The sequence below is a fragment of the Mytilus californianus genome, unplaced genomic scaffold (assembly GCF_021869535.1).
Source record: "Mytilus californianus isolate M0D057914Y unplaced genomic scaffold, xbMytCali1.0.p SCAF_3, whole genome shotgun sequence".
Taxonomy (NCBI): Eukaryota; Metazoa; Mollusca; class Bivalvia; order Mytilida; family Mytilidae; genus Mytilus; species Mytilus californianus.
Genome location: NW_026262679.1, coordinates 65,661,215 through 65,688,951, shown reverse-complemented (window position 1 = coordinate 65,688,951; position 27,737 = coordinate 65,661,215). Strand labels below are relative to the sequence as shown.

General features: G+C 30.8%; 1 protein-coding gene across 1 annotated transcript; it reads left to right on the top strand.

Annotated features, from left to right (window-relative positions):
- Window positions 1-433: 433 nt before the first annotated feature.
- LOC127733169 (homeobox protein Nkx-6.2-like) lies at window positions 434-23,693 on the top strand. The gene is made up of 3 exons (XM_052242520.1): window positions 434-1,083; window positions 5,097-5,266; window positions 19,587-23,693. Exons 1-3 carry the CDS (start codon window positions 645-647, stop codon window positions 19,770-19,772), a joined length of 795 nt encoding a protein of 264 aa, XP_052098480.1. The 5' UTR covers window positions 434-644; the 3' UTR covers window positions 19,773-23,693.
- The last annotated feature ends 4,044 nt before the right edge of the window (window positions 23,694-27,737 follow it).

The window sequence follows — 27,737 nt, the reverse complement described above, 5'->3', positions numbered from 1 at the left end:
AACGGCTTATACATTTATATTATTTAATTTTTATTATTACATTAAAAGTGGTCTGTTTAGTTTATTCCATACTTGAAACAACACACAAAGAAAATCCTTTAAATAAAACATGTTTCTGGTAATAATCATACGCGAATTACAACTTATAATTCTGAAATATAGCATAATAGTCTATTATAATATATGGTAAAATATTCCGTTTAAATATATCAATACATACTTTGTTTGTAACCTCATCCAATCGGAGGCAGTCGCTGAAAAAAAATCTCAGTCGTGATTTTGATTTTAACCAATAAAAACGGACGAAGGCGTGACATTAAAAAAGAGGCACTGAAACTTGATAATAAGTAGCATTACAAGTGATTGATAACTCTTAACTTTCATTCCATGTGTTCTAAACAAATTTGTAAATCTAAGTGGTCAACGTGTGATAAATTGAACAGTGAAAACAGAATTATCACAGACGTATTTTTCATTTTATTCTATGTGTATCAGTTTTTGAAAGAGACATTACCTATTTGTCAAAGGAAATATTCGAACTATTTGACATTATCCAGAGTCATGTCACACTATCGAATAATGGAGATGCACAAGTGAATTAAAAAAAAACACCTTAATTTTCCATTTTTTTAAAAACGAAAATCATGTTGTTGGATAGCTTTATGAATGACAATAACGGAAACGCTGCTTACCAAGCAAACTCTAGTCCTAGTATGGCTTCTATTCTAAATATGAATGGAAATGTGGCGATGGAAAATTCCAGACAGTCCGCTTTTGTTCTAAGTAGTCCACCGCTAGCTGCTTTACATAATATGACAGAAATGAAGACCCCAGTTTCATCATCATCAAACTTTTTTTCACAAAATGGATCCGCATCAGCAGCTTGGAAACATGCTTTTAACAACGGTACTCCTCATGGTATAAATGACATTTTGGGTAGACCGCTTGGACTAGCGGGTTTCAATGCTGCAGGAATGTATTTAAACCCTAGAGCTAGATTTCCTAAACTCGCAGAACTTCCAGGCAGACCTCCTATATACTGGCCCGGAATATTTAATGGACCAAATCCTTGGAGAGCTTCAGGTAAAATATATAATTATATACTTATCCAGTAATATACTAAAATATACACTTCATGGGCAAAATATGCATTTCGACTTATTAATTGTAAATAAATGATTATTATTTTATTTTTTATACAGTATAAAAATTCAGGAAAAAAATAAATAATTTTGACTCAAAAGAAAAATTTGATAGTATTTTAATATTCATCTTTGGACTTCTCATTTAAAAGCAATTTCACATATGTTTATATGAAAACATATAAAAGTTTTGAAAAGTTGTTCAGACTGTTTGAAAAATAAGGTTTTTATTTACTTTTATTTTAAAAAGATAAGAATTAGTAATCTTCCCCAAAATATAATATTCCATAAAAAAGTAGGAAAGTTATAATAAAATGTGTGACACCTTTGATTCTTGAAAAAAGGAAAATATAGGCAATAAATTTAGTTTTTAAAAATATTTTTGAGTCCTGATGAACGTTACTCTAAAGGCGATTCCAACTTATCAAACTGTATACATGTAGTTCACATTTATTAGCAAACAATCTTTAAAACGTGAAACAGCGTATGGGTCTTACTATCAATTTGTAGCCTCGTATTGTACACTGAAAATTCACAGTCGTCCAGTTGGAAGTCTTATATCCCCATGTTTGTTTCCTGTGGAGAACTTAACGTAACACAAAGGTGCTGATTGTTTACAACTAATCAAATTAAACTGTTGACTTTTAAATGATGTTTACTTGTACATTTTTCATAACTACTCACTTAGAGGATATTTAACGATATTAGAACGATATGAAATTGCCAAAAAAGAATTAAATAAAACCGCCTGAACGCATTTAAAAGTTTTTGATGACACAGAACTTAGTCGTATGCCATCGATATGATATATATATATTTATTTAAATTATATTCGTTTTAATTTAATTACTGCAATTGTGGTTTTCTTTAGCATGTGCACTATGTACATGCTTGCATACTCAAAGGAAAAAAAAACATTTATAAAGCTGTTGTGTTGACATAAATATGTGGAAATAATGATTTTAACATTTGTATTAAAAAGTGTTTATACTATACTTCATGTAGACATCCGAAAAACTAATTTCTATTCATGTTGTTTTTATAATAAACGCTTAAAATATGGTTCAAAAGTAATTATGTTCTTTAATGTTTATTTTTTGCAAAATTTCTATGTTTTGAGACAAACGTATAAATTTTGCAGCATATGTTTTTTTACTATCGGATCGAAAAAACGCAATGTTTAAAGAAAGAAAAAAACACAACAATATGATATAAGCCTATTGGTTTAAAACCGTATCGTTTACAAAATTTCAGTAAAATGACTGCAAATAACATAAGGCAGTTGAAAACTGAAAAAAAAGTTTATATAAGAAATGTACGTCAAGTTTGGAAATAATTAGATAAATAAATAACAAAATAATGAATAAATTAACCAGCATTTGTCTATATGAAAACTATTAGGAGTAAGCTGTTATTATAAAACATCTTATCATCTAAATTTCAAAGCAAGTAAATAAAAAAACATAATGCAATGGATAACATATTGTTTGGTAAATATTATTGAACCTATTACAATAAAAAAATATTTTATTTACAAGCAAATTTAATAATTAATCTAGACACACAAAGGGATATTCCAACTCATAAGTCGAAAACAAACTGGCAAATGCCATGGCAATAAAACGAAAAAACGACGAAAAGACGAAAAGCCACACACTAATGCAAAAAACACAATATAGAAAACTGAAAAAAAAATCTAACTGGTACATTTGTTAATTCACTCTGTTTATCTTACTCAGTCTTTCTAGCTAATTTACTCAGTCGTTTAGCTCATTAACTAGTCATTTTTGTAAATTTACTCTCTACAGAATGAGCTTTACTAAAACGGCCACTAGACGGACAGTAAGTTTGCTAGTTAACCTCGTAAATTCTATTTTGTATATTTTTGAATGAAATCTTTCTTTAATTTAAAAATTCTGAAATTCAGTAAAGGAAATGCTAACCTTTTTGATAAAATGCAGTTTCGTTGTAGGAATTGAAGTTGAAAATATGATACTCAAAAGTCGGTTCAGATTGGTTCACAAGAGACAATTTAAAAGTCCAAAAATATTATGCCCCAACATTCACTTTTATCTAAATTTAATAACACAATCAAAATAATAAGACTAATGCCAACTAAAACTGTTAAATATTCCCCAGATAATGGTTGTTATCTGATAAAATAACTGATCAAATCCTGTACGGAAATTGATCGATCAAAATTATAATCCGATATCATAAACTATAAACAGTGTTATTTACTGATAGAGTTATATAACTGATTATTATAAAATTGATACGATATTTTTCTAATTTAGCTACTGTAAGGGATTATTTGTATGCTGGTTTCTAATTACATTTGGCGATCAGCAAACAGAGTTATCGGTCTTGTAATTTGTACAGCTGTAGATAGACACAAGAAAATACATGAGCGAACCAAGGAGGTTAGAACCTTTGCCGTCACTTTATACAAAATCATGATTAAAAAGGTCGCTTTGTCCCTGAAGTTTTGCTTCTTTTAACAAAAAACTCGAAACCGTATGTATGCTACATTAATCTCAACTGGATCACGAGATGGATCAGTTTTTGTTTAAAGACGCAGCACGAGAATTTTTGGGATGGAACAGATAGTCGTTGGAACATTGGAGTGCAAAACTATTTTTTGTAAAATAAATATTCTTGGCCCCCACCTAACTCCGCTTCTTTCGCCGCCACATAAAGAGGATTTGTTGCAATATGAAAAATATGAAAATGGTGGTAGTCAAAGGTGGTGGGGCTACATACGGTATGAGCAGATTAAAGACGCCGTAATTTATTTTATTAGGTTTATTCACCAAAAGCTTTATTATTTTGTTAAGGTACCTAACAAATCACTACAAGTGCATTAAGACAGATTTTCGCCATGCGTATTAACCATGTATTCAAAGACTTGTAGAACTTGACAGTTTATTTCGTTTGTGAATCTGAAATATTCTGTCCCATGAAATAAGGTCTCCTCTTGCAGGTTTAGTTCATATACGATACGTGTCTGATCCAATTTTTGGAGACTTTGACTGATTTATTATCCTTGTATCTTAATCGTATCAGGCGTTTGACTTCCTGTGCTGTACAATCTAAGAGCAAACAGAAAGATACAGGGTTTAAAATAAGTATAGACAACCTCATCGACCACCGTTGTTATATTTTCTAAACCATTTTGTAGGGAATCAGAAAACGACAGAAAATCTATAAATCTATTTATTCAGCATTTTGCAAAACACTTAGTCCCCATTTTGGTTAAAATAGCTGACAAAATGTCAACTTAAAAAAAAGTTCTTTGCTCTTTTATTTATGGGCGGCGTATAGACTTGCTAAGATAATATAAAACGGATTACCTGAATTTCGATTGTAAAATTTTTGACAGCTACAAATTCAAATTTATCGTAACTCGTAGTTTAAATGTAGCAATAAAAGAACACGATGAATTATATGAAAAAAATATTCAAAGTAAATTTTTCATTTTTTGGGAGTTTTAGCCAAATAATAATATTTTTTCTTATCATGAGAATACAGGAATAGTAGGAGAAAATCTCATTCTACGGGATTGTTTAACGATCTTGTCTAGTTGTGAAGCCCTCGCGTGGTCGGTAGAAAATATCCAGTACAAAACTACAAAACCTGTTTGGTCTATGCAAATAAATCTTATTTCGCATGCAGGTTTTATTTATACAGTATTTCTTCAAAACATATTTTCCTTATTTAGTCTCACTAAAATAACACGCTTACTCAATTACTATTGATATTTTTAAGTAAAACACGAAATATGTTGCTAGTATTAGTAATGCAAATTAAAAACGGAAGTGATGAGGTTAAACATAGAAAACCAGGTTATAATTTATACATGATAAAATTATACTTACTAAAGTATACTTCAAGAAAGAATTATGCACAAAATTTTGTCAAGAAATTGAGATTGTGTTTGTCGATTTTTTGTAGGCTCGAATGTTGTCATGGACAAGGATGGGAAAAAGAAACACACACGACCGACATTTTCCGGTCAGCAAATATTTGCTTTAGAGAAAACATTTGAACAGACAAAGTATTTAGCGGGTCCAGAAAGGGCAAGACTTGCTTATGCGCTTGGGATGTCTGAAAGTCAAGTCAAGGTAAGATTAATTTTAATAGTTTTGTTGGAAGTTTTAAAAGTTTGAAAAATCTCTTTTAAATGTTTTGCCGGAATCCCGAAACCCTTGCACAGCATGGACAGACTATGAAACAAATAGTGGTAAAATGTTTGACGATGTTAAAAAAAACTATTTTTCAGCTTCAGTGTAAATAAGCGACGGGTGTACTTTAGAGAGAGATAGAGAGAAAATGTTAAGGACATAGTTTTTTTGTGTGTATATTTTTTTTAGACAAGCCTGGGACCTAATATAACATGTCCCAGGACAAGCAAACGATTCAATCTTAGGATATGAGGAGTTTTAAAGGCCAAGATGTATAGTTTCATAACTTCTTTTAAACTTTATAATTAAAACGTTTCGGCTACCCGTTACCCACCAAAATAAAACAACCAAAACAACAAAACAAACCCCAGAATGCCAGAGTGTTTAACTAGTAATATCGCCGGTATATCTTAACAGACACATAGTATGTTAACATGACACGCTACGGTCTCGAATCGTTTTCAGATACCACCTACTGCTACTGTATATCTTGGTTAACAAAGATGACAATAGCTTAAGTGATTTATATCCCCTTATCCACAGGTACTTAAGACTTATCTAATTATAAGAAATATTCTAAATAAGCCTCTTTTGTTAATTCAATAAATCTTGGTTTGTGAACGCATCATTTAGCGCTTGATCTAACGGCTGATATAACGGATAATTGTATTGGTCGTTAATTTCATCTCATTATGTCGTCACGGATGTTGCCTGATAAATTCAATTCCCATGGTGCACCTGCGGGGACCGTTGATTGCTTAATCTGATGTCGCAGATTTTCATGAAAGAGTTGTGCGACAGTGAGAGAATGGGCGGTGAAGAGGAAAGATAAAAGTGAAAACACAGCTTGTGTGTTGATGCATCATTAACATTAAGGCAATTCTTTAAAAAAAATAAATAATAAATATCTAATATTGTAAGATAGTCACAAAAAATTGTTGTGTTGCTTTGAATATATTGTTTCGTCGTTTAGGGAGTTTCTGGTATATTTAGGTTGACTTAAATACTAGAATTATGATATAGGTCTAACGAAAAAATTATAAATGTAAATCCAACTCTACATTTTATCACCAATTTTAGAAATATTTAACCAGTTTTTGATGGGGGTCGTGTTGTTCAGTCTTTAGTTTTCTATGTTGTGTTTTGTTTACTGTTGTTTGTTTGTTGTTTGTGTTTTTCTTTTTCAGTCATGTCGTTTTCAGTTTATTTTCGAGTTTTGAGTTTGAATGTACCTTTGGTATCTTTCGCCTCTCTTTTACAGTAAATCCATGCGGCATGCATGCTGAATGTATTAAGTATAATTAATCCCCCCCCCCCCCCAAAAAAAAAAAGAACAATTCTACTGGCAATTATTAAACTTATTATATGAAAAAGGGAGGTGTGGTATGATTGCCAATGAGACAACTATCCACCAAAGTTCAAGTCTTTCTAGATTGAATTTATCGAAATGTAAATATCGTTGATTGTAATTTCAAAAAAGCAAAATAATGTATTTTATTGAAAAATCCATCCCTTTTCTAAAAGTATTAGCAGGACAAATAGTTTACAGCGTTTAATAATAAAATTTTATTCGTAAGCAATACAACTTATAGAATATAAATATTACAAATATTCAATTACATCAGTGAAATATATTTACATTTAAACAATTAGTCAAATAATCATATAAGTTAGTATACCCATATAACAGTACAGCAGAGTATGATAAAATATAACACAAAGGCATATTAAGCATTTATAAATGAATTTAATTACGTGCCTTCTCGGCCAGAAATAAAAACTTACCTAAATTGTTAAGTTCCTTTACATTATGAACAGATAGCAGTTGTACGAGTTTAAAATTCGAAGGTTTTCTCCAATAATATGGTTTGATAAATTTCTTTCTAAGTTCATTAAACTTTTCACATACTAAAATAAAATGATATTCATCTTCAATTACTTGTTTATCACACATATTACAAAGTCTCAGGTGTCTCTAAATATTATAAAATCGACCAGTTTCTATATTCAAACAGTGAGCAGATATGCGGTATTTACAAATAAATGGTTTATAAATATAATTTACAGCATGATCTAAATAAAATTGTAACATGTTGGGGTCAAATACATATCTATACAACATACATTTTGGCGAATCTTCAAAAAATGAGTTCATTTCACTATGAAAGCTACGCTATCAGTTTTTGTTGATTAGGTTGGGTTCATAAATAAGGAATGGAGACACAATTAAAAATCTACAGTATAACTCTTGATCACAGACAAGTATATTCTAGACGTTTCAAAAATATATTTTTTTGCACTTTAATGATAAAAAATAAGCCATGATTCTTCTAAAACAGACAACACATTTTGATGACGTATTTATGAGTTAACAGAATCAGCACAAAAGAACATGCCAGTACGTTTTGGAGAGTACACATATAATTAATTCGCATAAACGAATGCCGTTTTTGTGACTTTTGATACTTGTAGGAAAGAGTTGGGTGAAAAGTTGACAAGAAAAAAAATCATGGAATGAAAAAGTGATAGAGTAAATTTTTGTTGATGTTGAACCATAATTGAATTTCTTTGTTCTGAGTTTAAATTCCGTTATGATCAGTATGTTGACGTTCTTTACTGCCAATGAGATTTTTTTTAAGAACAAAACCTTCTTGTTAATGCATCTAATCTTGGCCTTCATTCTTTCCAAATAATTTCCAAAGAAACATCGATATAGGAAAACTGGCTTGAACATAGAAGTATACTATATTCAAATATATAATACCTCTATGTTCTAAAAGAACTAAAATGAGTTCAAAGTTCTTACAATTACAAAGTTCTTACAATTAATCCCAAGGCAGATATTTGAATATTTTTCTTTATTAATTTGGCGTGAAAAGCCGTTTCTTCTAATTGCAGAAAATAGAGATTTAATAGAACATTAAACAGATCTTAAACAAAATGGTCTTAATTACAAACGAATGTCCATTACATTTTACTTTATGAGACAGCTCCCGTTAAACAATCGTTAAGATAAAGCCGTCAATTTCTTATTTTATTTACACAGAAACGAACATCAATGAAAGTTTATTTTTGTTTATAAAAGATGATGAGGTATAATTTTCAATTAATGCTTCCTCATCTTTTCTTGATGTACACGTGAGAGTTCATGTATATCAGAATTTATTACTTCAAAATTAAGGAATTTGTCGCTGCGAATTTTTTGTGATATCTCTTTTATATCTTTCTCATTTTGAAATTGCAATATAAATGTTAATTATGAAAAAAATAATCACAAGAATAAACACTCTCGCGACGAGTGTGCGCATGTAAACTTATCATATATATATATATATATATATATATATATACTTTGATACATAAGGTGTTTTTTGTACAATATCCAATCCTTATTGAAATTACCTAACAATTATATATATATTTGTAAATATAACAACCGAAACGTTTAACCTGAAAAAGCATCAAGTTGTTTGAAATTTGTAAAGACAATTTAAGTACGATTCCTGCTTGAAAATACTTCATGTATCAATTTTCTTAAAGGAGACCAAAAATTCGGTCAAACAATTGACTAAAATATTTATTTTGAACGGAAAGTAAGCACCTGAGCTTATCAAAGAGGGTTGGGTTTATATTACATAAAATTCCAAAAACGAGGAAATGATACCTCGACAATTACCTGAAATTGATCCTTTGATTTTCAAAACCTCATTGATTCCTTCACCACATCTTAAGCACAGCTTTAATCTCTCATTACATACCTACAGGCGGTTTCTTTGATTCATTTAATTTAGTTATCACACTTTAATGTCTGTATCCTTAACTATTGTTCAATTTCTTAAATGATTATCGTAAAATTTCATAATCGCCCTTTTCAGTAAATTAAAATCGATTGCATTATATAATTGGATTTATTTGAGGGTCAAATGAAAATGTTATCTCTTGGGATTATTAGCCCCCGTGCTCTGTTACCATGCCTTAATTTCAGTTTCAGTAAAAAATAAAATAAAATGTATTCATATGCATATTACACCATTTAATAAGGTCCACCAAATAAAAATAAAATAAAAGATGGGTGTCCAGAGTTGCAACATTTGACAATTTGCCCCTTTTGACAGGACCATTTTTTAATATAATTGCGTTTTCAAAGGTCAGGATATTGACCTTTTATGAGTTTAAAAAATCTTATATATATGTAATATTATGCATCAATTGGGTTCACTTAGATGACTATGTATACATATCAGGAAAACAATTACTCTTAATAATGTTTTCAATCAGCCTTTTACAATGTCAAAATGCTACATTTATGACCAATATAATATCTTTTATCCATGCGAAATGAGACGCCCAGTTATATCATTTTTCTCTATTTTACTAAAAAATGGTAATTGTTTTATGAAAGCATCGGGCTTTACCTTCATGCGGAGGATATTAGCATAGAACAAAAGCAAATAATAACATTTGTTTGTTGAATTTGTGAAAATGGTCTCTTTTGTACATTACATTCAATATCATAGTTAAAATAAACATGATTATCTTTCAAAAGAATTTTTCTACATGGATTATTCCTTTAGCGAAAATATGAAACTATCAAAATGAACAATTCTAATTTAAGACACCGTAACATCTGCAATAGGTATATTTCATACTAATAGTCATAAAATTTATTGACAGGATTGATCTTGAGTACAAAATTTATGTTTATGTTATCCTCACAAGATTTACTTTCATTTTCGCATCAATTTGAACGATTAAAGGAAACTTGGTCATCAAAGCGTTTGTAAACTTATCACACAGATGTCTGAAACACCACAAAGCCAAAGCGCCATTTGTACGTCGACGATTGACATTTCTTTTCATTTTATCCCTTGAAATGAACTATTTAGTACTATTCTATAGATTTTAAACCACTAAATACCATAAGAATAAACTTTTATTGAAAGGTATTAACTCTTAATTGTTCGACAATTTTTGCAAAGTAACTACTTCTAAATTTCTACTTATAAATTTTTCATTCACTATTTGAGGTTGCTTGGCTGTTTTACAAGACATATCCGTTTGCCATTTCCTCGGTCAAATTATGCACCAAACCCATCCGGTTTAAGATTAAATGGAATAATAGTAAAAATTGCACTATAAAACTTTAAGGTTTATTTATTCGTCCGAAGTAGCTTCGTCTTAATGTGCAATAAAAACAAAAATTGAACAAACCGACGTGGTACATTGCAACTATAAATGTTAACAGTATAGAGCCAGATTTGGTATGAATTTTTTATTCCATAATTATATATTAGAAATTTCGAAAATGAAAAATTGATTTGTGTACTCAGCTATTGTGCACTTGTAATAATGTTCACTTCATATACAAATTCATACAACATGGTTACAAGAATTATCTGTAAACTAATTCATCTTCTTAAGCATTAAACAAAAGTACATTTATATGAAATATTAACTAGAATACCTCTAAATCAATTTCTGAAGAGTCCAATCGGAAAATAAAAAGGCGCCAGGCAAGGTCTCTGGTTAAATTCGTCACTATTCTATCTTGCTTGGGCAATTAACCGTAAAAACTAATGAAAATAGAGGGGCAACTGTCGATTGACTAAGCATGAACAGTGAAGACGAAATTAATATAAGAATTGTGTGAAATTTCATTAGGAACAATCGAATATATAGTCTCTTAATTATGTGATGAAGTGGGGAGAGCCATTAAAGCGAAAGAAGATGAATTATTAGCAAACACACCAAACGTAAGCTGTTTGAATAAATTCGACTAGCGAATTTCAATAAATGGGATATTTCTATGGTAAATGATCGTTCATTCGAATTGGATTAATTTCTGAAGCTGCAAAGTTACAAATCAGCCAAGTGGCTTTTTATTGTTCGATCTCCATGGATCATTATCTTGGCTGCGTCATAATTCGTTCCTTTGTGACTTTGGCTGTTAATAGATTGAACGGTCGTGTTTGAACATTTACGGTGTATGGGAAGAGAACAATAATGCTGAAGATTTTATATAATTATAAAGGCTTAATGTCTTCGTGAGATAATGAGAGTCCATTACAGCCCAGTTATTTATCTGTTTACATCGATTGTTAATTTCCTCTGTATTCGTTAGACTTTTTAGGGATTATGGAAATTTGGCAAAAAGCAACTATAAATTAGCCGTTTGAAATAGAAATTGAAACATTTATGATAGAGGAAGGATCAAACAATTTATGTTTGATATTTTATTAATTAGATTTCCTCTATTTAACGAAAGGTAATTGTTGATCACAGATAGGTCCTACGACAGAAATGAAAGTGACGACACGTTGGTCCAACAAGATGCAAAATGCACGTTTATACAAAGCCTGAGCAAATTTCAAGAACATTGTTTGTTCTTAAAATCTATAAATGAACGATTTCATTTACAGAGCTTAGTGCTTACAAAGTCAACTACAATGTATTTAGCAATATGACACCTCTGCGTTCATACTTAATAACCTATGACGATTGAATTATACAGATGTTCAAATGAAATAAATGCTTAATAAAAAAACAGTTTAAAACGTTTAAAACTTGGTTTGATCCGGGTACATGCAGTGATGTGCATGCTATTTTAATTATTTTCAATATGGATTTTGACAACGGTATATTGAGTCATCTTTTTACTATCGGATTTTTTAAAGTGTATTTTTCTCACCCCTTTCTTAAGTTCTATACAAAACTGTTCCATTGGTATTTTCTACAGCGTACTTTTTTCGTTGAACACATAAATATATTATCATATAAGAACTGCAGTTGTTTTCAGCCACGTTATAAATAGTAGAGAAAACACATAATCTTGTGCGATGACCAAAAAGTAAACTTGTGTTCAAAACTTCAATTCAGTCAAAAAGCTAATAACTGAAACGTCGTGTTTCAAACTGAAATACAAAACGATGTTTCAAACTGTAAATATGTAAATTAATCCCAAAATATCAGACGCAATGATTTGACCTTTATCAATAAATTTATTAGTCAAACATTTTTGAAGGGCAATACTTATACTTGCTTGCTATAGTTGTGTTGATTGATTGATTGTTGGTTGCTTAAGGTCCAGCGACACGTTTTCATTTGATAATCATACTTTATATTATTATTTGTTTTTGTCGAGTTAGATTTTTAAGCTTTTATTGAATGCATGTTTTATTTATCACGCAAAAAGAGTGCATGTATCCATTTTAAGTCGTTGGACGCTAAGCAACCAACAATCAATCAATCAATCAATCATTTTAAGTCGTTGTTTTTATGTAACTTGCATATGTTCTGTATTTTCGAATTTTAACATTTCTTTTGTTTCTCGAATTTACACAGTTTTTAATTCAATGTCTCAAATCTATTCAAAAAAGAGCATGAAAAATATCAATTGGCCGTTCATATTTCGAGCTTACTTAAATCCCTCTGCTTAAGTCCTAAAATTGGTATCGATATTATATAAATACGAATCATCTACACTAATCCATCCTGATACTTCATTTGTAACAAATGAATTTTTTATAGTAATTTTGTGTTAAATAAGACCGTTTTCTTCAGTTTCTATCGGACAAATTTTCTTAAAAGAGCAATATAGATGATAACTGTAATTAGTCCCCTCCCGACGAAGTCGAAGGGGACTTTCGGTTTGCACTCTGTCTGTCTGTCTGTCTGTCTGTCTGTCCGGCAAATCCGTTTTCCACACTTTTTTTCTTCGTGCTTGAAGATATTAATTTGATATTTCGTATATATTTTCATCATGATAAGTTACAGAACCAAATCGAATTTTGTTCCGTTCTGATGATTTTGTCCAGAGTTATGGTCCATGGACTTAGTAAGTTCACTCAAATATTCAGTTTTCCGCACTTTTTTTCTTCGTGCTTGAGGATATTGATTTGATAATTGGTATATAGTTTTATCATGACAAGTTACAGATCAAGTTTGAATTTTGTTCCGATTTGATGAGTTTGTGCAGAGTTATGGTCCTTGGACTTGGAAAATTCACTCAAATAATCAGTTTCCACCTTTTTTCATCATGCCTGAACTTGATATTTGTTATATAGTTTACACCATGACAAGTTATAGATCAAGTATAGAATTTGGTCCAGTATTATGAAATTTTAATCGGTAGGGGACTATGTATTGCCATGCAATACTCTCAGAATGCTTGTTGTATTTGCTTTGGATACGTGCATCGTTGATTTTACCGTCGCAAATTGAGTTTACTTGGAGACGCAAAGTGGAGTCTAAGAAAAAGAATATTTCTGACTGTTAAACCAAGATTTATTAATTAGACGACTGGGCATATTGTTACCCATGTTAAATAATTGACAATATCGATATGCAGAAAACCTGTTAGTATTTTTGAGGTATTTTGTCGAAAATATAGCATGTCCGGCAAGTCTTCACGCTCATCCACAGGCACAGCAGCACAGGCTTGCAAAATTTCTTTCGAGCCTGTAAAAATCATCTCTACAGGCCAACAGAATCTAACTAAAATTTTCCAAAAATTGAGCTCCGGGCCTGTAGATTTAAAAGTTTATCGTGGAGACCGTGTCGTCTGAACTAGAGAAAGTGATTGTTAAAGACCACCGTGTTGTCCTGAAAGTTCACATGAATTAGAAAAACGTGATTGCTTGAGGTCTAGGACATTAGCCACCATCAATAAACCACTTAATTTGGGCTGATCAACAAAAATACAAACACTCATTCAGGCGGTTCAAGTTATAGCGCTAAAAGAATTTAATAGACGGATGAACGACCTAATCAGGAATAATTATATATCTATATATAAGCACACACACATATTTATTTTATCTTTCATTCTATAAAGTCAACAGGAGTTCCTTCCTCGTATCACTCATAATATGAAATGCACTCATTTATCACCTTTTATGTTTTAGATATTTCTTCTGATCCTGATTTTTTCAGTCGTTATATAACGCCATCTATAAAATGACTCAGGTCAGATATCAACGTCAAGTCGAATAATTTTACGTCACAAACCGTTATATGGGAAGATATTCATGAATACCGTTCTCAATAAAGGGGTAGGGAAATGCGATACTAGTGATTTGTTTATGTGGGCTTCATAATTTGATAAAACTTTATTTAAACGTATTCTGGTCTTCTTTGGCCCCATTTTTACCATCAAAAACGACGTTAAACCAAAAAGAAGTTTGGTGGTATAGATTCGTTTAGTTCATATGTGTCATACTGTATATCCAATTTTGTGTGAATTATTCAAATACCATTTCATGGCTTTATACATTTAATATATACCCAATTTTAACGGCAAATTAAGCTCGTGCTAAAATGTGGGAATGCGCGCTTGTTTTATGATAATTTGTCACATAAAATTAAAACTTCTAAAGCTGTAATACCCTTCGCATGTTATATTAAGTCTAGCACAAAATATATGAACATAATGAATTGAAATCAATACAGATTGTACATGTAATAGTTGTAATACTATGGTGACTGGAGGTTTTGAAGGAAATTCCTCATGCACTGTGTCAGCGTCGGGAAATATTTATACCTTCTTTAATTTGTTTAACAATTATGACAGATTAAACAAATCCCCTTTGCACATCATATACTAATGACTATCTTGCATATATACATAAAAATTCTGTACACGGAGCCGACACGGGACGTCTAGATAGATGAAAATGTTTTATTATTCCACTGTTTGGACCAAACTGTTCCGCAAACTGTACATACATCGTCATTATCATCGCTATCTATTTAACAAAACAAGAATAAATCTACTCAACAACAATTTGGCTATGAAAACTTTACTGGGTGTTATGTTTAGTTGCAATTAACTGGAGTTTTAAGTAATTCCTATATATCTGTGTAATCTTTGTATGTTTATAGTGCATACATTTTGTCTTTTATTTGACAGTGGCGCAAGTAAGTCTGAAATTAAAATTGAAGTATATTAAGTATTTTTAACTTTTTGATGGGAACTATACACATTGTTGGAAGCTTTGGTGAAAGTAGCATTCGAATTGTAAACAACACATGCTTGAAATGCTGTCTCATTTTTGCGTTGTGCACTTATTTGCATATAAAAATAGTTTGTTTTGATTCGTCCAATCAAATGTTATATCTGTACCTGAACATCATTTACATTCTTTGTTATACCTTGTTATTGGTTTTCTGTATTTTGCAAAATTCTGCGTAAACATTGTAAAAATGAGACGAGACAGGTTCAAGTAAATCACTTCGCTCGTAACAATTTTAATTTGCAAATTTGATAGCTTCAACTCTGGCAATGCAATTTATCTGAATAAATTTTTTTCTTTCTTCTTTAGAACAAATGACTGAGCACTACGTTTTCTGCTAACTATATTCATGTACAAATGTACGTGTTTTTGTACTCTTAACCAATCTACAATTCATGAGGTTCCATCTTTACCATTTGTTTTGTATAGATCCTTCTGACATTCATGGCTCATTCTAAGTCAATCATAATTAAATATTTCTGATGCACACGTCCTACAATAACGGTTGTACTGTCGTATTTCTGGATCTGAAGTACATATTTGAGAGTTTTATATATATACCATCAGCGGATCCTCATCGGGAATATAAATCGTGCAACTTAATGACGATACAATATACATATTTTCCAGTGCTATAGCACTCTCAACCGATGATTTGTTCCACTAATATATCATCGGAATTCAAATTTATTATAATTATATATACTGATAATATATTTTATTTCAGATGGTGTATTAGTAAAATATTTAGTCATTGCCATTTACCTCTTCGTTTGTCTGAAGTTTCAATTGTACACGTCACACTTTGAAACCTTTGTTTCAAAGAACACCGGCAAATAATTATTTTTCTTACTTGCAAACATAACTTGTGACTTTTGTATTTTTACTTGAAACATATCGAGATATATTTGGAGAAGCCATTCGCATGGATAATTAGTTGTGTTCAAAAGTATATAAGATGAATTTCTCATATTTATGGACACCTGTTGCCGCTAAGGATCGTGCCGAATTAAACACAAATCGTTTCTTTATTGAAAAACATATACAAGAAATTCACTTCTGATGAAATATAATTTGTAAATAATAGAATCAAATAGCTAAATTACAAATTTGCCGCTTATTCGTATTAATTATATTCCTATAAACACAATAAATTTCTTTGGTTCTTGCAATATTACACCATGTTTTGATTCCTATTAAAGAAGTTTATAACTGAACTTTGCACATTTGTTTTTGTTCTGTTTATATTATTTGTTATATGTATGTAAGTAAAAAAAATACATGGATTAACAACTGCTATCGTAAAATATCATTTGGAAATAAATTAAGAAGTTTTCGTGGCAAAGATGAGTTTTGTTTTATCTGTTCTCCACAATTGTTGGTTTCGTTGTGTGTGTGCTGTTTTTTTTAGAAACGGTTCCCTCGATTTTTCCTGAGAAAAAAAACACAACAAACTGGCATAACTATGTTTTAACGAGGATCTATACGTTCACGACTCAAACGTTTTGGAATGTCATACCGAGTTTATTTATATTTTTTTTTAAAACAGAAGACAAACACTTCTTTTCTGGATTTTTTTGCAAATTGAAATGTCGATAGTTGTGAATAGGACTTAGCATACGAACTTAGAATAGCACTTAAAATAAGGACTTTTAAAGTACGATAATAAAAAAAAACATCTCCATTTTGTATATTCTTGCAAAAATGCAATTCATTGTTATAAGAAATTTACCATTTAGTTTATCAGTAATTTGTCAAAAAGCAATTCACAATTACCAATCACATTAATTCTATGTCAACAAGCTGTAGATTTTAACTGTTTCATTTGTATGTAAATCAACTTTTATTATTTACAAAGACAATCAGTGGAAGCTATATCTGCAAAATATATTTTAATTTATTTCATTTTAAGTTCCAATGATACACATTCAACAAATAACTGTATTGACTAAGAATTATAGCTTTGTTTGTATTCGTGATGTATTGGTATAAAACCTGATCAGAGACGAATCAGGACTAATATGATTTGGATGTCTTGAATAAAAAGATAGATTTATTGGATTGCTTAGACGATCTAGCCTTAAAATCTCTTAAAGTAAAAAGATATTGTAGGTGATATTTTACCATTTTCCAGGTCTTTTCATACTTGTCTAAACAAATATGATGTTTTTTTCCAACTGCACATTTGCATAGTTTTTCTATCTGTAGCAAATTGGTGGTTTTCTGACTGTACTGTAACGTTGTTTGTACAGAAAATTGGGGTTTACTGTTTTGCTGATTCTCTTGGTGTAGAATAAATATGGTTTTACGGATTACTGCTATGTCTGCTTTAAATGTGACGATTTCCCAACAGAGCTTTTCTTTAGAAATTTATTTTTCGGGACTATACTGTTCTCTTGTTTACCTTTGTTTGGAAAATGTAGTGTTGTTGCTCTTTCTCCATACAATGTGATTTCCTGGCAGTAAACGGGTATATTGTTTGCCTTATATTGATAACGAATTGGCGAAAGAGTTTTCGATTTTCAGAAATTATGATGAATACTCTCAATGAATTAATTTCTTTGTTTTTCGTAGTCTACATGCATAATTTCCTCATTGAGTTCATTTGTTTGTTTCTCGTATAGTCTACATGCAATATTTGATGTTGTCTTGACTACTGTTTCGTGGTTTCCCATTACACAGAAAATACAATATTTTTCAGGCTACTTTACTGTAGTGTTATTGTTCCTGGTTTAGAAAAATTGGATGGTTCAACTCTGTTTTTTTGTGGTTGAGAAAATTGGATGGTTCATGACTGCACTTTTGTGGTTTAGAAAATTGAATGGTTCAAGTCTGTACTTTTGTGGTTGAGAAAATTGGATGGTTTATGTCTGCACTTTTGTGGTTTAGAAAATTGGATGGTTCTTGTCTGCACTTTTGTGGATGAGAAAATTGGATGGTTCAAGTCTGTACTTTTGTGGTTGAGAAAATTGAATGGTTCATGTCTGCACTTTTGTGTTTTAGAAAATTGGGTGGTTCTTGTATGCACTTTTGTGGATGAGAAAATTGGATGGTTCAAGTCTGTAATTTGTGGATGAGAAAATTGGATGGTTCATGTCTCCACTTTTGTGGTTGGGAAAATTGTATGGTTCAATAGATATAAGAAGATGTGGTATGAGTGCCAATAATACAACTCTCCATCCAAGTCAAAATTTATAAAAGTAAACCATTATAGGTCACAGTACGGTCTTCAACACGGAGCCTTGGCTCACACCGAACAGTAAGCTATAAAGGGCCCCAAAAAATTACTATTGTAAAACCATTCAAACGGGAAAACCAACGGTCTAATCTATATAAAAAACGAGAAACGAGAAACACTTATGAACCACATTAACAAACGACAACTACTGAACATCAGATTCCTGACTTAGTTCAAGTCTGTACTTTTGTGGTTGAGAGAATAGAATGGTTCACGTTTGTACTTTTATCATTGAGAAATTTGAATGGTTCATGTCTGTACTTTTATGCTTGAGAAATTTGAATGGTTCATGTCTGTACATTTGTGGTTGGAGAGAATTTGATTGTCCATGTTTGTACTTTTGTAGTTGAGAAATTTGAATGGTTCATGTCTGTACTTTTGTGGTTGAGAAATTTGAATGGTTCATGTCTGTACTTTTGTGGTTGACAAATTTGAATGGTTCATGTCTGTACTTTTGTGGTTGACCAATTTGAATGGTTCATGTCTGTACTTTTGTGGTTGAGAAAATTAAATGGGTTTCCGAATGTACTTTTGTGTTGAAAAAATTTGATGGTATCTGGGTTGTATGTTCTGTTGCTTATCTGTTAATGCAATTAATTTGTATGGAGTTGCCAGTGAATTATTTTTGAATAATCGTATTTTCTAAATTATCTTTACTGACTGTGGTGTTGTGAAAATTATATCGTTGTTGAACTTTTATTGTGGGTAGACATACCTTTCATTTTCTTATTTTTTGTTAAAATAAGTTTGTCGTATATTCATATATTGGACTGTGATGAGAGAGAGAACAGCAACACAATAACGGAAATCTACAATTCATTAACATATCTTTTTATAAAATGGTCACCAGATAACACCTTCTTCAATGCACACAGGCCTGAACTTTATTGCAACATCTAATTCGCTATGATTTTAAACAACTGAGAATGAATACCTGTTTCATTTCTTTGTTTGACAGTTCTGAATCTTATCACAATACATGTTCCCTAATATTCAATGTTCATATTTTCAGGTGTGGTTTCAAAACAGACGCACAAAATGGAGAAAGAAACATGCTGCTGAAATGGCAACAGCTAAAAAGAAACAAGAACAAGTTGAGGATATGGAAGGAAATTCGGACATGGACGAAGACACGTCGGACAGTTCCGGAAAACTAAACGATCATTTAAGTGACTACCTTGATTCTAATTTATCGTAAATATGAATCTCATATAACGTTGCAATGACAAGGCTATAGTGCTATATGTGGAAACGGATCCGTCAACTATTGATGGTGGAATAAATTAACAAAGTTGCAATAACATTATCATATGCCATGTGTTCACATCATACCACGTGATTTTCTTTAAAAAATGCTATATGTGGACACTGGCTGGATCTTTCTACATTGCAATAGTATTTGGCTAGCAGAGAGAAAGACCGTAATAAAGTTGACATGTTAGTTATTAAGTTAGCCTTTAAGGTAAAGGTCATATGAACTCACTTTGTATTTATTGTTCTTGGTGTTATTATGAGATGTACATTTTTATTTTATTTCTTCAGTATATGTGAGAGGTGTATATTTAATTCACTGCCATAAATATTCATTAGCTATGAGGAACATTTCCTCCTTAACCAAACATGCCTACAATTAGTTGGAGTGAAAACCTGTCTGTGAAATTTCATGAAAACAATCGACCCAAAGTCTTTTAATGCTTTCATTTGAATGCACAATACAAAACACAATGAAGTTAAACTCCCTCTTTTAACTTAACGAGAAACAAATAGACAATATTGCAACTTAAGATAACTTTAGTAGCTACAATTTTAAATGTTGACATTGATGTGAGGTCATCTGGCCCATAATATTAGTTACAACCATCGCTTTCAGTCCGCCGACAGTCAACTTCTTTTTACAATTATGTTTTCCTGTAAAATTATATAAGCAATCCGAACAAAGTTTTTATTGGTTTGTCATAAATCAGGCCGTTGGTGTTTTTGTTTTTGTTTTTTTGTTTAAATTGTTTTACATTTTGTCATGTCGGGACTTTTTATAGCTGACTATACGATATGAGTTTTGCTCATTGTTGCAGGCCGTACTGTGACCAATAGTTGCTTAAATCCGCTTCATTTCGACTCTGTTGGATTCTGTTAGGAACTTTTAAAGCCAAATAGACTTGACTTTTTCAAACATGACGATTATGCAACACACTACAAAGATTCCCCATTTGTCGGTTGGGAAACAATAATGCCACACGCATTTATATTTTAAGAAAAAGCAATAATAATGCATGTAACGATAATGGATTCCTAAAAATTCTCCATTTTGTTCCTATATGATGAAAAACGAGGCTCCCTCAATCATTCTTGAATTAAAGAGGTCACTATTCAGATTCACTCCCTACAAACAATCAGGTGAACGGAGCTAGCCCATTGGTGCCTCTATTTTTTTTTCTTTTCAAAAGGCGAAGTTAATTTACAAATTCATTGAAAACTTGATGTTTTAGGTATTATTCTTTTGTAATTAAAAAATATATTCATAGATTGACTTTGTATGGGATGCTCATCATATGACCTTTTTAAATAAGATAAGATAGTATTAGGTTTTGTGATCTTAATGAATGAAACCCAAGACACCATTAAAAATTGTTTCGATACTAAATATATCATTTTTCCATAGTTCTGTTTTAGGACATATTTAACGGTAAAAGATTCCATTACTAACCATGCATATAGTATGACTCGAGTTAATGTCTAGATCTTTAGGTACAATATTGAAAGTACTGAATACACATCGAAAGAGAACTAAAGTACTACATCCATATCTGAAAACATCATTTTTTCAATGGTTTATTTATTTGTATCAAATGACTTGCAGTATTTTGATTATTTCATTCCCTGGATTGAATATTAAAATGCGACTTATGTTCTATTTCGTCAATGGTCCACCTGTGTTTTATCTTTGTATGATTCCAACGAACATTTCACCAAAACGTTAAGTGTTGTAAATCCCCCAATAGTCTTTTAAATTCGGTTCGATGTTTGCCTTTTACTTAATTATATCCTTATTTTAGCCAATATACCTGTTTCGTCTCTGTTATTCGAAATCTGTGATAAGCTATACATGATACAGGTTACAGGTACATTCTTGTTTATCTATACCGTTTGAAGTCTTTTTCTGAGCGACAATTTTATTTGAAAAAAATTGTTTTGTAAGTCCGGAAGTTAGGGATTTTTTCTATATTGTAATAGATTAATCGGCCTATCGATATAATATAGCTTTCTAAAATTTTATATTTTAGGTTAGTTTGACAGGATAGTCATGATAGTTGCCTTTTTCAAGATTTCAATGTTTTAGAAATAATTTAGTTGAACCATTACGGCACATGGCTATGTTATGTTGCTATTGTTTCCTTTCAGTTTTGAACTTTTTAACATTTATTATCAAGATTTGTATTTAATTTATATATAGTTGGAATTTGAAAAAAAAAAATGTGACAAATCACATTTTAAAAAGATAGCAAGAGCAAGAGTATTGCCTCTCTTTTTCTAATAAAAGGAACATAAGCAAACCCGGAAATATATTTTTTTATTGAAATATTTTCTCCGAGTTAAAAAGGTAAGTAAATGGGAGGCCCAGGAACGAGAAAAAGTAATCAATTTTAAACGTCATATAGTCATTTGTACCTTAAGCCTTAAAATCCAATAAGAGGTCGACCCTTTAAACGTTGGTACTTTATTTTCATACAATGAACTTTAAGGAAATTAAAGTCTGTAAATAGATTTAACCTCATGCTAGACCAAAGAACGCTAGTAGGGACAATTCTATTCAAACGGTTGTTCAATAACAACCACGACTTTTCAATATATCACCCAATATTGACAGAGGAAAGCTTATATTCATTAGTCTATCATTAATCAGGATTTTGTTATCAAAAGCTTATTTAGCTCTCGCCACCTTCAACGGTGCCCGAGGAATGTGCAATGTGCCATGTTAGGTTGTTATCTTGATAAAGAAAGGAAATACATTTCTTGCTGTGTCCAAATCTTGCCACTTTTTCAAAATGACTTTGAAAAATTGCTTAAAATACGTAAATGAATTTATTTGTACTATTTTAGAAATTATAGTAGCCGTAAAACATTTGTTACGTGTAAATAATCCCATTTCATCTAGAACTTTTTAGGATAACAAATGTTTAGATACAGGATAAAAGAAGAATTTTACGTGTAATTAATCACAATTCTTTAAAAAAAATATTTGTATAATTGACAAGATTTAATAGCATTTTTTATATCTCACCTCATTAGTACGTAAGGAATGGTGAAATAATCCTCGGTTACTATTCTTTGTAGAAACAAAAATTTATAAAAATACATACTTATATATGTGAAATGTTAGAAAACAAAGGGATAATGAATTTCATTTGTAGTGCAATATCAGCAATAAGAATTTTATGACTTCAGATCTTTCATAGACCTGTTTCCCAGATTTACATGTAGTTTATTGATTGTGTTTTTAAAAGAAGACATTATAACCTTGTCTCTTATATTTGAGTGAAAAAAGGGTTTTTGTTTTTTTATAAATATTTAGCATTCATGAGTCAAATGTTACATTTTCATTCGGTATCCAAATAAAATAAATATCCTTGATCGGTAGTTTAAAAAACTCAACATTTGACTGAAATTCAAGGAGTGTGTGCAGAAATTATATAACATGAGATGCTAATATTGTAAACAGACTATAAAAGAACAATAGAATATAAGAAATTAATTTAAAAGAGATCATCGTTTGGAAATAAAAATTTCTTCATCCAAATATAAGAGACAACGTTCTGCAGTTTCCACATCATTTTTTGACTATTGGAGAAACATTTCTAAGTTCATTCAAATACGTATGGCTTATGATGATGTGTACGTAAAGTTAGTTCTACTATACCTTTCAACTTGTCAGGTAAATGATCTGTATTATACTAATATACTACAGAAGTACGATACAAGGCAGTGCCAATATGATTTTGGCAGTTAAATGAACCTTCTTGTTGAAGAAATATATACAGCGGGAATAATTATATTAAATATTTTTATTTGAAAAAAATGAATGTATATGTGACAGATGTAAAATAAAACTTTATTAAAACTATTTTTTGTCAGTGATGTATTTGCAAAAGTTTCATTGTACTTGTAGCATCGTGTCGAATTATTTTTCACTTGACGGTTAGCAAGTAAAAAAATGATATACAGTATTACAGATATACAATTTAGCTGAAGGAAGAAAAAATAAAGTCAACTCCGAACATAAGCCAATTTAAAGTGACTTTAAACTATTGCTTAGTATTAAAGATCTAGTTGCACAGTCTACTAGTACAACATAGTTTGGTCTTCAGCGTACCCGGTGAAGGCTACTCTAGTAAAAGGGGTTGTGTGTTCTGAAATCGGTATCATAAATCATTAAACCTTACTGAATGCTTACCATTTTCTTCTTTTTTTGCTAGATTCAGTTTAGTGTCCGTTTTAGAGAATTTCATGAAAAAAATTCATATGAAAATAAATTGGAGCTCTTTTTTACTTATCGTTTAAGAAATATGTATTCAGTGCACCTCCTTTAAACAAAATCTGTGAAAAAGCGCACACACGCAGAAAAGAGAGAGAGAGAGAGAGAGAGAACCTTATTCGTCGTTTGTAAATGAACCTAATAACATTAGATAGCTCCTGGAATAGTGCATAGTGCAATACATTGGGATTATATATGATTAATAAAGTCTTATCTAAAACATTTATTTTATGAGACCATTTAGTAACCATAAAAAATATAAGCTTTATATGAAACAAGAATTACATAACAAAGATAAAAACACATATATAAAGACAACAGTCTCCGTTTAGTCATGCATTCTTATGATCTTTCATTAAATACTTCTTAAGCTGATCGAATATCCTTAACTGTATAATCAATAATCATATCAATTTCTTATTTTCGCCATTGACTTTTCTAATTTGTATCAATTGCCGCCTCCAATTAATTATCGTCAATTTGAAGTCATCAATCATCTATTTAGCCATAAAAGGCTGTGTCAGTTACACGTGCTCAACATGGTCTACAGGCTATTCGAGTTTGCCCTGCTGCTTAAGGTCGCCACTCATTCAAATGAAAATCCCAAGCGCATCTATGTTAACGTTGTTTTCATGTCTGCACCTCGAATGACAAATAGAAAAGATATGGCGTTTCATTCCTTTTACGAGATTATAGCTGCTACACTTTGATCTCATTTGATAATGGCTGTTTATATAGCATGGCAGATGAATCCTGTCTCACTATATGTCACCGATCTTTTCCATTTAACATTACAGATTATAAACATGTCATGTCCGGGTTTCCATTTCAAAAGACTGTTTTATGAACAAACATCTTCTGGGTCCCATCATGACTCTTCCATATCACCTCTGTCGCCATTTCTCTATGTGTCACTCTTCTCTTTTAGAAGTAGGAAATCTATATTCTGTCCATTCTTTAGAAGAACGACAATACAACACAAAAGTGCATTAATAACTGACAATTTAACCATTGAAGGAAAATGGGGCCCTTAACTCGTGAAAAAGATTGAAGTTATGTTGAATTCATCACCTTATCATTCATGATTTATAGAGCTTAATTAACGATATTGGTTTCATGAAAGGCGTCTATAAATCATAAATTGATTATCTATCTTAGTATTTATCTCTTTATATAGAGTAAGTAATTGTTATCGCAATAATTCTTAAGCTAAGAAGTCTTGAAGATGCACAAAGAAACGGGATTGAGTTAATAGATGGGTTAATTTAAAACGTTACAAATCATTGTGCTGATCACGTATTGAGATTGGCTTCAAAAGGTGAAACAAACAACACTAAAATGCTTTGATATAGATAATAGAAATCAATCATTCGATTTTTAGTCAAAATCTGATGTTAAACAGTTGTAAAGGATCAGTGAAAGTTTCATTATGACTTTTCTAATACAAAGAAAAACAATGGCCATTTTATTAACGGAGATAACTGGTCGACCTGACGTGTCACTGCGTCCAGGATATTGTCAAGTTAGAACAGAATTCTATCTTTAGGTCAACAATAAACTTTTAAATATTAAGTTCCTAATGAACACAGTGTTTATACCTGTCACCTAAACAACATTAAGTATGCATACGGATACAGGCTGTAAGGTCCTAGCATCAAGTTTGCTACCAAAGACATATTTCAGTGTATTAATCGAAATCTACAACGTTTACAATTAAAGTTAAACATGAAAAAAGTTGGAAAATATTAAAGTTTACATCAAAGACTTATATGTCATATAAGCAATAATCATATAAACACAAGTCAGCGGAATTAGTTAATCATATCATATTCTATAAATGGGCAGGAGAATGCCATCCACCCACTTCTAATCTGTCAGACAGATCATTTGTTACTGTTCATATGTATACACTTCTTTATCTACAAGATACTGCTGAGATATGTTGCTACATTACGTCGACGACATAAACTTGGGTCGTTTTCCATGACTTTATTTCCCGCCAATTGCAAAATTCTCAAAATATGTCTTTTTAAAGAAAATCATATTTTTAGACCTGTCATTTGAAAATCACACGGGACTATTTTAGACTCATTTTTTATACCATTGAAGCTGTTGGTGTATATAAAATGGTCTATGGCTACTTCTTTATTCTGTTTTCAGAACATCAGAATTATTTACACGTAGTCACCTCCGATTATATTAAAAAAAAAACTGAATATTATTTCCTGTTATTACACTTTTTTGTACTCATGCAATCACTTCATGATTGTTTTTTTTTTATATTTGTAATTGTAATTGTATATTTTATAAGGATAATTGCATGTAAATTGTATTAAAAATGTTTGGTAAAGAATTATTGATTTTGTCATGGAAGTATTATATTAATATATATATATATATATATATACTACTTCCATGATTTAACTTTATAATACGTTTTATGAATGATAAAAAGAAATATTAAATAACGATTGACACATGATTTGTCTTTTTTTTTAAATTTACTCCTACAAGATCAAAAGCACATATACTTTGAAACATTATACTATGAAAACAAACATGAAAGATGTTAAAAACTATCAGGTATTCAAAATACAGTATAAGACAGAACTTCATTTTTCTAAACTCTAATGACTGCTTTTATAAAGACAAAGAAATATGGCAAAAATCATGAAATAAAGAAAAAATACATCAAATTTTTAAATCAGGAGTATATCCAGTAAAATAGTTAAGGTAAAACTCTTCAAATTGTGAGTATAAAAATATCTACATGTATGTAGCAGGTTTCGAAAAGACAAAAGCGATGCTTATATATAAGATAAGAAGACGTGGTATGGTTGCCAATGATATTGCATTTTTGAACAATCCGAACATCTATCTTGGTTCTCTTGATTTATTATCTTATCGACACATTTTGATTTCAATGTACTATTACATGCGCTAACGGTGAAGGTTTGCGATAAGAAAATGTTTGGTTCCTTCGATATATCTAAACGTTGCCTTTCATATCTGTTTCGGGTCTTCAAACTTAAAACTTTAAGTAAAAAAACTGCAAAAGTGAAAATTTTATCATTGAGGCCTTCCAATTGACATTTAGATTTGAGCAACAGCCTTGATCAAAACCAAATGTTACCATGAGATGTCTTCGACATATATATATTGAGATTGTCGTCAATTTATGACAGCATTTGTTGGATTTCTTTGCCAGGTATAATTACTAATTTGTGATGCATATATGTAGCGTGCTTTTAAAGGGGCACTAGCTACGAGATATATAAAAATTTGAAATATGATTTTTTTTTGTTCAATCATTAATGAAAGTGAAATAGTGAAATAATTATTCGCTTTTAGCGACCAATATTGTTCAATTTTGTCAAAATAAGCTAAGAAACATTGATGATGAATTGTTCAATTGCAACTGAATAATTCGACCTCATTGAATCCGTATTCATGTGAACTTCAATTTAACCCCTTAACTAGAGATGGATAACGCATGCATTGTGCGTGTTGAGTTATTTAAAGGAAAAGAATGTCAACATTGAAAGTGAAACAAAGGTAAATCATTTGATTGACTGATTCGATCCACAAAACATCATTCTTATACAGGTAAAAACAATGATTAACATATATTTT

Bases quoted from the DNA above. Each gene is read 5' to 3' on its own strand.
- LOC127733169 (XM_052242520.1), top strand. From the start codon at position 645: ATGTTGTTGGATAGCTTTATGAATGACAATAACGGAAACGCTGCTTAC. The intron at 1,084-5,096 runs GTAAAATATATA...GATTTTTTGTAG, and splicing joins AAATCCTTGGAGAGCTTCAG to GCTCGAATGTTGTCATGGAC. The intron at 5,267-19,586 runs GTAAGATTAATT...TCATATTTTCAG, and splicing joins TGTCTGAAAGTCAAGTCAAG to GTGTGGTTTCAAAACAGACG.